Source organism: Notamacropus eugenii, chromosome 5 (genome assembly GCF_028372415.1).
Source record: "Notamacropus eugenii isolate mMacEug1 chromosome 5, mMacEug1.pri_v2, whole genome shotgun sequence".
In the NCBI taxonomy this organism is placed as follows: domain Eukaryota; kingdom Metazoa; phylum Chordata; class Mammalia; order Diprotodontia; family Macropodidae; genus Notamacropus; species Notamacropus eugenii.
The window spans coordinates 238,530,727-238,541,472 of NC_092876.1; the positions used below are offsets into that span (position 1 = coordinate 238,530,727).

Here is a 10,746-nt window from a genome sequence, read left to right on the forward strand (position 1 = left end):
CTTTCTACTTGTCTGACTGCTCTCTCTCCTTTGCTGGACCTTCATCCACATCACCATCCTTCAGTAGTAAGGATCCCACAAGACTCTGTCCTGGGCCCTCTTCTCTTCTCTTTCTACAATACTTCTCTTGGTGATCTCAACAGCTTCAATTGTCCATTCAAATGGATTCAACTGCCATCTCTATGCAGATGATTCTCAGATCTATTTATCCAGCCCTAACCTCCCTACTAATTACAGTCTCAAATCTCCAACTGCCTGTTGAACATATAGAACTAGACATCTAAAACTGAACTCATTATCTTTTCCAAAAATAATCTCCCCTCTTCCTAACTTCCCTTTTATTGTTGAGGGCACCACTATTCTTCCAGTCATCCAAGCTTCCACTGTTCTCTCTCTCTCTCTCACACACCTAATATCCCATCAATTGGTTAGTCCTGTCATTTCTACCTTTGTAACATCTTTTTATATACCTCTTATTCCCTCTGACACTCCAACCACCCTGATGCAGGCCCACATCACCTCATACCTAGACTATTGCAATAAGCAATTGGTTGGTCTTCCTGCCTCAAGTCTCTCCTCACTCAAATTGTAAAGCACATATCTGACAATATCACTCCCTTGATTCAATAAACTCCAGTAGTTCCCTCTTGCCTCCAGGATCAAATCTAAAATCCTATATTTGGCTCTTAAAGACATTCATAACCTGGCCCCTCTCTACCTTTCCAGTCTTCTTACATCTTGCTTCCCCTGCCCATGTACTCTATGATCCAGTCATACTGATCTCCTTGATGTTCCTCTCACATAACATCTCCATACTCTGTGCATTACACTGGCTCTCCTCCATGCCTAAAACTCTTGGCCTCTTCATCTCTGCCTCCTGGCTTCCCCAACTTCCTTCAGTTCCCAGCTAAAATCCCACCTTCTACAAATCTTTCTCAATCTCCCTTAATGATTTCCCTGTAAGATTATCTCTGACTTATCCTATATAAAACCTGTGCATGAGTCTTAACTTTGTGACCCCAGCAAGTCATTTCATTGCTGTGCCTGTAGAAAATCAGTCTCCACCTCACTGGCTGTCGAGAGGTCCAAATGAAATGATATTGACAAAGGGTTTTGCAAACTTTAAAGCATTACATAAAAGTCAACTACTCATTTCATTAAATCAAGGGATGCCTGAGTTATCAGACAACTCTACTGATCTAAACTTTCTTTTTTTAAAGCAAGACCAATTAAATGGAAAGAGGCAGAAAGCAGAATGTACATGCACAAAAAAGGGAAAATCAAGGTTTAGAGATAACATGCAACTAATATTCTATTCTATAAAACACAACAGATTTTTGCAAATAAGTCTTTATATCAGATTATTATCTCAGACTTAAGAACTAGTTTAAAGAATAAAAACTTACCCTCCATCGGGAAAATAATCCACCCATCTTTTATCTATGAAGATAGGATACACTGATGCCTTTCATCAATTTTGTAATGGAATTCACAGCTAGAAATAAAATATGTGTTTATTTATTTTCATGTTAAATGCACAAAATATGTCTATCATTTATTCTAAAGTATTATAGTTATAATGGCAATAGACACTGTAAAAACAAAATACAGTCATTCTGACTAATTTGAAAATTATGACAATTTAGGAATGAATGACCATTTATTAAGCAACTGCTATAAACCAGGACCTAAGCTAAAGGCTGGAGATACAAAGACAAAAAATCAAGATTCTCCCTACTCTCAAGGATCTTACATGGAAAGGGTAACAATGTGAAACATGTTCTCAGGTAAGCACATATAAAATACATACAAAATCAATTTCCACGGAAGCCAAATTGCAAATGGCTATTTTTAGTCATTTTCTAGTAAGTGGAGATGATATGCAGGCAGAGTATAGCCAAGTTATTTTTTGGGGGGTAGGGAAACTTTTAAAAATATAATTTAAAATTATTTTGTACCACTATAACACGTTAATTTTTACAAATGTAAAATTTTTATCAGCTGTTAAAGCATTTGCAAAAATCACATATCCTACTTCAGCTTTTATTGTACTATATCTATATGAAAATATCAATCTATTAATTTTAAAATTAGAAAACATAAATTATGCTTTCAATACAGAAGAGACAAGCTGATTTTTTAAAAAGACAATACTATCTAAGAAAAACTACTGAGAAAATAATCACCTTTCACAGGTTACCAAGTTCAGCAGGTGTTAGAGAATGCCCAGTTAACAAAATGTTTAAAACCAGTACCAGGGAATCTTCATACAATTGCATCTCTGTACTCCATTATAAATCAAGTTGGTTTATTTTAAAAAAAAAAAGTTGAGGCATTTTTTAGTGTGAGCAAGTATTCCAAGTAGCTTCTCTTCCATGCTAATTATAATAATTCCAATGTAACATCAAATGACCCAATGAAATTCTGCAACCTATCTATGCACTCATTTTCCCTCATACATTCAATTTCTGGCAACTTCACAGCCAGTGACTACCACTATTATCGCTGTAATCACAAAGTTTTTCTAACCAATATGAGCAAAGGCTAAGATTCAGTCTTTCACAAAATCAAGTCTCAAAAAAAAAAAAGACAAGTTATTTTCTAAGAGGGAGGTTATTTAAGAGAGAAAGAGAGAATCAGATACCATGAGGGGATTTTAGACTCAAGTAAAGATTTTGCATACAAACAGAGATTGCCCCTTAACTTAATAATTTATCTTTTTCATATAAAGCTCCAACTTAATACATTTATGAAGAAAAGACTTTAAGCTCCTTGAGGGCAGGGACTGTCTCTTGCTTCCTTTGTATCCCTGGCACTTAGCCCAGTACATAGTAGGCGCTAAATAAAAGTTGACTGACTGTTCCTACAAGTTACATCATGTAAGTCTTGAAGGAAGCTAGAAATTCTAAGAGACGGAGATGAGGAAGGAATGCATTTCAAAGATGAAAGATAAACTCTATTAAGGTAGACAGAAAGAATACTGAGTTTGGGGAACCTATGTAGAAGTCAGTTTAGAGAGAATATAGAAAAGAAAATTTATATTTTATCCTAGAAATAAAAGGAAGCCGCTGAAGTTTCAGCAGAGAAGTAACATAATCAGACCCGGGCTTTAGGAAGATTATTTTAGCTGTTATATGGAGGATAGGTTGGAAAGGTAGACAGGACATGGATTAAGATGTTGCAAATGAAAAGGAACTATAGGAAAAGAGAATATTGATGGGAGGAGGACCCATAGTGGTCAAGTGAAGCCCAAGAGAAGACAAAGAAGAATAAGGACTGAAAATGGGTCAACAAATTTAGCAATCATGGGATTACCACTAACCTTGGAAACAATAGTATCAATTAAGTGATGAGGTATGACAGATCCAGCAGTGTCAAACACTCAGATCACATTCCCATGATACTCCCAAGTGCTAACAGAACCATATTAAAATATAGTTTCTCCCCAATTTTAATGTGTTGATGTATTAATAAAAAAAATAAATCTCTATGTAAACATGTGTAGTTTTCTAAGACAATATGTGGCTCATAGGGATCCTTATGTTCAGTTTAGTGACCCCCTTTCTATTTGAGTTTGATACCACTGAAGTACAGAATTTTATTTCCTTGAAATTTGGCTTAAGAGAAGAGAGATTTGTTAAGCTGAAGAGATGGTAGGGTCAAGTGAAGAGTAAGCTTTGCAAAGAGCTTCTGGGGCAAGATTTGAATCTAATTTTTCCTGATTCCAAGTCAGAGTTCTAACCACTACAGCAGGGTAACTCTCATGTTATATAACCCATTCCTCCAGACTAATGTGGAGAACGCCAATCTGAATTAGTAAAGACTCTAAATTAGATATATATATATATATGTAAAGATATGGCTATTTAGGATTTTAAAAAAAAAGATTTCCAAAAAGGATTTATTTTTAATAAATGGAGAATGATCACTAGCATTAATGCTAATCATATCCTACACAACTAGGAACTTAAGTGCTTTAAAAAGTTTGTTCCCAGTTTTTTACTTACCCTCACCTTTGTTTAAAAGTGCTTATTTATATTCCTTATACTTAATAGGACTCAAGAAATGACTGTTGAATGGAATTAGAGTAATGTTAAGGTTTAGCTCAGGTCATTCCTAATGCCTTCAAATATGCCTACCCAGAGCTTCTTTAACATTCCTTTGATTCTCATACCTTCAAGCTGCCCTGAGTTTTTCCTCCCTTTCATTAGCTGAATTCCTATGGAGAAAAAAAAAGGTATTTTCATTTTTTCATGTCACATTCACTTCTGGGCCCTTTGCAATGTCTTCTTTCTCTACCACTCAACTTAAACTGCTTTATTTAAGGCCCTCTTTCTACCTTCCTAGTGATCTCATCAGCTCTTACAGATTCACCTATCATTCCTAGGTAGACAATTCCTTATCTACATATCCAGCTCTCATTTTTTCACCCAAACTCTAGTCCTACATCACCAACTGCCTATTAGATATCTCCACTTGGATGTTTCGTGTCCAAAATTCAACATATTCAAAACAGAACTCATTATTTTCCCCCTAAACCCATCCCTCTTTCCGTATTTCTATCAGTGGCATTACAATCTTTCTAGTCACCCAGGTTTGCAACCTAATAGTCATCCATTCTATTCTGTGGCCAAGTTCCAGCAATGCTTCCACTGCCTATAAATCATTCAGTTCTACAGTGATTCACTCCCTCTCATGACAAATATTCCAATAACAGACCTGGTGTCTGAACTAAAAACACCCCCAAGCACTCCAAGAGTCTGCATCAAAAGCAGAGAACTTGGGTTTCAATCCTAGTTCTGCTGCATCCTAGCTTTGTGACTTTGGGCACAGTACCTATTCACTCTGGGCCACAGTTTCCTCCTCTATGAAAGCAATGGGTAATCAAACAATTCTCAAACTTCCTTGTTTCCATATCCCTTTATATTCTTTAAAATCAAGGGGAAACCATTCCCTCAAAGAGTTTGTGGATTATATTTATTGATATTTACAGTATTAGAAATTGAAAAGTTTTAGTATTTATTGTGAAAACCATTTTGAACCTGTAGACCCCAACAAAGGGTCTCAGGCTCCTCACTCCAGGTGTCTCTAGATCACAGTTTGAGAACAACTGGACTAGACAGTCCCTAACGTACTTTTCCAGTTCTGAACACCCAGATCTCTCTCCTCCTCCAAGTCCTGCCCTACCCCCAAGTCATGAAAATCTTTTTAAACCAAATCCCAAGATACAGTTTAAAAGGAGAGACTTAACAAGTTACTACCTATGTTCAAGAACACCTAATACTTTGACAATAAAAAGTCAGTATATGTCACATTAATTTTCGCCAGTTCATAGATAAAAAAATAACATGATCCAGCTTAACAACTGTACTGGATATTTCTGTATAAAAGGAATGGAATAAACACGAGCAGTCAATTTAAATCCACATGCAAGAGTTAGTGCATTACTACACATATAAAATATAAAGTAGCTAAATAAGTGAAGCATTTTTCTTCTGCTTTAATTTATGTATACTTTCATCAATGCTCACATGTAGTCTTCTGTGTACTCACATTTCAAGGCCTACTCCAGCTAAAACACCCATGGTAAATATGCAAGATTAGATATCTCTACTATTAGAAATTTATGCATGAAATAATTCACTTGCCATTAAATCAGGAGATGGATAAATCCAATGACACTCTCCCTCAAGAACATGCAAAAATTTTCTCTATTCCAGTTCAGGTGCCAGTGGACCTTGGAACAACAAGTTTTCAAATAATGCATTTTCCAATATGCAATACTATCCACTATATTAACTAAATATTTTAAGATACTACTTACAAACTTCAGTTTGGAAATTGTAATTCAAAATCTTAGGGATTGGATATTGATATTCTTAACCAACATATTATTCAGAGTGGATTACATACAGTACCTTCTAAAAGTACAACAAATTGTTAAATGATAAGTTTAAGTTACAGATTAAGTTAATTAGTATTAAGTAAAGTTGTTTTGCCTCCATTTTTTCTACTATAAAAAATAAAAACAAAATAATACACTATTTTATTAATATACTCTCATAGTTCTTCCAAAGGAGAAAAAGCAAAGGAAGATTTTGGTTAGGTTCATTTAACTTATCAAATTTCAAATATACTTTAATAAAGATTATATAATCATTGGCAGTACCTCCAGAATGCCATGAAATACACCAGCACTTCTTAGTACTCAAAGTAAGATTCAAGACAATTTGCAATAGAAACCTAAACCTTCAAAAAGTAAATAAGCTATTAAAATGACTTACTATACTATAATTCTGTCAATTTGTTGACATCACCCTCATTTGTCTGAAACTATACCCCAAAGGAAGATCTTTTTAAAGGATATTCTGGGTTATTATGAAATGATCCAATTTTCAATAATGCAACAAGTAGTATGTATATGTCACCTCTTCCTTGTGGGGTTAAAGGACAAAAAAGGAAATAAAGATTATATGCTTTTTTTAATAAATCACACACATATGTATTGCATATGCCTTATAATACACATAATACACATAACACACTTGTATTGTACTGTGTATATTATTGTACTGTCTATGTCTATAAAAACATAAACTTGTTTGATACCAGTTATGTATTTGTCAGCTATTAATATTTTACTTTAATTCTGCTCATAACAGAATTACCTAACTTTGGTTTCACTGATGACTGTGCCTATAAAATTTAAATTTTTAAACACATCCCACCACTGCAAAATTTGTTTCTCCTAACTTTGTGACACAGCTAAGATTAACTGGTTCTTTCAAAAAACAACCTATGGCCCAAGAAGGACAGAAGAGTAGTATTACTATACAGTTTGGAGATACTAAAAGCAACATGTACTAAGGGAAGCTCCCTGGAGTAAATAAGCCCCAATTCAAGTTAATTCATACACTGTGCTCTGGGGGAACAAAAAAACAAAGTTGAAATAGTCCCTGCCCACAAGGAGCTTACATTAACAGGGGAGCCAACAAACACATGTATAATGTATGGATGTATATACATACACATACACGTGGTTAGTGGTTGTCCTTTGTTCTCAAAGAGGACCAAAATGACATCACCATGATAAAGTCAAGTTTCAAGGCTAATCAGAACAATATGAGCTCGAAATGCTTTACCACAGATTGGGCACAGATAGTCCCTGTGAAATGTAAGTATATAGATGTACATACATATTTAGGGACATAGAAAACATGCAAAGCAGAAGGAAGTGGGGTGTCCTGACTCTCAAAAAATCCCTAAGATTGCCAGACAAGGTTTCAATGTTTCTTTTGGAAACATTTATTTGTTATACTAATGAAGCTTCTGTGTAAAGTGGTTTCTAGGCTGTTCAAATAAGAAATCTGTGGGTGACCACATTTTAAATAGAATGATTATATCAAGGAATTTTTCTCTGGTGTTTTTCTTCTACTGATAACAAAGGCCTGAGTTCTGAAGGCATTACTACGAAATTATACCCGGACAAGGATCCCCAAAGAACTGTCGCTTTACAAGCAACTTCTAAGCGATCGGTTGCCACCCAAGGGGTATTCTACATGCTCGTCTCCACGACCAGCCCTCAGCAACACGAAGTTGATCCATCAACCCTCTTGTTCTCTCTCTCCCGCGGCCGAAACTGGGTTCCCTCTCCTCCAGCCCCTCTTCCTCCCCTTGGCCACGCCCACCCCCCCAACCCACACAGCCTCCCCGCTCGCCCCTCCCCCCCAGCGGGGCTCCGATACCAAATAAAGAGGCAAGTGGCCGGTGGCGGAGGCGGAGGCGCACACGCCCTGAGCCCGCTCCCCTGTCGCGGGCTGGCCAGCATGACACTGACAGTTTTCAGCTCTCGGGCTGTCCGGTGGGGAGGCGGCAAGAGCGCGCCCCAAAAGCAGCAGCTCTGGCGCCGGACCTACGGGTCCCTCCGGCCCACCCCCGGCCCCCACCCGCGGGGAGGGGATGCTCGCGTCAATCCCGCTCCATCTCCAGAAAGCTCCAAGAGTACAGAAAGGGCGGGGCTGCGAAGGACAACTCCCACCCCCGCCTCGGCCGGGGCTGGGAAGACCTCCACCACACACGCCCACAGCCCCTCGCCGCCCCCCCCACCTCGGCCCTTTCCTCTCCCCTCCCCCTGGCCAGGACGGCCCCGGGGTGCTGGGCATCAAAATGGAAAGAGGAGGAGGCGGGAGTGGGTCAGCCCCCGGCTCAAACCCCCCAGCTGCAACCGCCGCCACCTCCGCCTTTCTTTCTTTTAGGCCAACCGGTGCCGGGAGGCCAGAGGGAGAAGGAATACCCGGGCCCCCCCCACCCCGCTCCTTCCCCCGGCTCTACCTGCACGAAAGGGGCCGAGCCCGGCGCTGACGCCCGCCCGCCGCCGCCGCCGCGGTCGCTGGCAGCCTCCCCCCGCCCCGGCAGGCAAGCAGCCACTAGTGACAAGGCGCTCCAGCAGCCCCTTCCCATCAAACCCCGCGCCCCCGCCTTCCGACCAATCAGCAGCGCCGCCCCGCGCGCCGCGCTCCCTTGTCATGTGACGGGGGCGGGCAGTTGAGGCGGTTGATGCTGGCGGCGCCGGGGCGCCTGGGGCTAGTCGTCTCTCCGACGCCTCTTTTCTCGCTTTGACCGGACTCGAAGCGGCCTAAGCCATTTTTCCTGTTTCTCCCTGACCTCCCCGTACCACTCAAGGGGCGCTGCGGATGGAAATGACAACCTGTGCAGAGTCCTCTGGAAGCCCTACCCGCTGCCAGGGAGAAGAAGCCGAGAAGGCTGAATGGCAGGCCAGAGGTGCCCCCCAACCAGATGTCTCCCAGATGGCGGCGAGGCAGGCACCAGACTCTTCCCGGACAAAGGGACCCTGGCGTCCTTGAGCCTCCCGCTCTTCTTCTCTTCCAATGGAGGACCTTTCTGATTGAACGGCAGTGTGGACTAATGTGGCGGCAAATCCTCATTTCTAGGACCTTCAAATCGCAATTGATGTTAATCCCTCTTTTTCTGAGTACTTTTATTCCTTGGAGCCACAGCAGAACAGGGCAACATGGAATAACCAGTAAACATTAACGGCCTATCGTATACCAGACGCTGTGCTAAACGCCCGGATACAAAGAAAAACAAAAGAGGTCCCTTGCTCTCAGGGAGCTTATGGTTTAATGGGGAAGAAAGCATGCAAACAAATATGTACGAACAAGATGCACACAGGACAAATTGAAGATAATGAACAGAGAGAAGCATCCTAGGCATAGGGGATAGCCAGAGAAAATGCCCCCAGTAGACTCAGGAGATAGAATGCCTTGTTGGAGATATATTGAAGAGCATAGTATCCCAAAATCGCAGCAGAAAGAAGTATAAATTTTAAGAAGACTGGAAAGGTGAAAGGATCTAAACACCAAAACAGATTTTGTGTTTAATCCTTGTGGTAACAGGGAGCCGTTGGAGTTGAATGGGGGAAGGGGAACATGATCAGATCTGAGTTTTAAGAGGTTCACGTTGTCACCTAAATGGAGGACAGATTGGAGTGGGAAGACCAACCAGCAAATCAATGAAATAGTTCTGATGTGAGGTGATGAGAGCTTGTGTACCAGAGTGGTGACAGTGTCAGAGGTTAGGAAAGGGTGAATGCAAGAAATGTTATGAATGTAAAATTGACAGGCCTTAGCAACAGATTATGTTTGGAGGGTGAGAGAGAGAGAGAGAAGTCAATGATGATCCCTAGTTTGCAAGCTTGGCGAAAGGAGCAGTAGATTTGAAAACAGAATACTTGGCTTTGAGTTATGGTTCGGCCTAGGGATATAACCTTGAGTACTGTTCTAAACTCTTTATAAATATTATCTTACACAACAACCCTGGGAGGTAGGTGCTGTTATTATCCCCATTTTATATATGAGTAAACTGAAGCAAACAGATTAAATTACTTGCCAACATCACACAATTGTAAGCATTTGAGGCTGGATTTGAACTCAAGTCTTCCTGTCCCCAGGCCCAGGGATCTATTCACTGTACCACCTAACTGGCCCTGAGATCAAATTAGGCCAACATCTCATCACAAATTCCATGATGACTCTTGGTGACAGACACAAAGATCTTTTTATTCTGACTGAAAGTGTTGTTGGAGTCACTCTTATCTTGGGACTCTGGGGGGTCTGGCCAGCAGGTGAGGAAAACTGAAATCTGGATAGGCTGGAGAACACAAATAATGTAGGCTCCTCAAACTAAGCATGAGAAAATGAAATTCTTCCACCTCACCAATGTTCAGAGAAGTCATCAATTATGTTAATTTCAGCTATAAAATAGAGCCAGTATAGCTACCAAGCCACTCTGGGCAAAGTTTGAAAATTTAAGTCTCCTGTGCATTTATATTTACCAAAGGCTTTGATCCTTCACTGTAATACTGGGAAACTGATCTATCACAGAGCATGTACCATGGGAAGTAAAATGTTCTAACATTTGAAATATTTGCCTTCATATAAAACAATATTTCAAGTATCCCATGTTGTACAGCTGCCTTCCTTTCCCCTAGTCTTGGCTCTGCCAATAAGTTAAGTTACCTATTTGTAATAGTTGCAAGGACATCAGAAATGTCTTCCCCACCATGCTCAATTTTAATTTTATTCTTGATGCTTTTGTGTCTCTAGGGATGATGTAATATAGGAGAAAGAACATAAGATTCAGTTTCCAGAGAGCTGAATTCAAGTTTTAGTTCTGCCAGGCGCTAGCTATATAACCTGTAGTGTGTGACAGCCAGTTCATGCAGGC

At 40.1% G+C, this 10,746-nt stretch overlaps 1 protein-coding gene across 5 annotated transcripts in view; it reads right to left on the reverse strand.

Moving 5' to 3' along the window:
• LNPK (lunapark, ER junction formation factor) overlaps positions 1–8,494 on the reverse strand; it is a 106,592-nt gene extending 98,098 nt beyond the window's left edge. For 2 of the 5 annotated variants that reach the window (XM_072612389.1, XM_072612392.1), the window contains exons 1-3: positions 8,332–8,484; positions 4,175–4,219; positions 1,407–1,495 (exon numbers count right to left, since the gene is read on the reverse strand). In XM_072612389.1, coding sequence (XP_072468490.1) covers positions 1,407–1,433 — 27 coding nt within the window. In that variant the 5' untranslated portion in view covers positions 1,434–1,495; positions 4,175–4,219; positions 8,332–8,484. Of the gene's footprint in view, positions 1–1,406; positions 1,496–4,174; positions 4,220–5,648; positions 5,738–8,331 lie in introns of those variants that run through there. The other 3 variants (XM_072612387.1, XM_072612391.1, XM_072612388.1) reach the window with 2 other exon arrangements.
• Between the last annotated feature and the right edge of the window lie 2,252 nt (positions 8,495–10,746).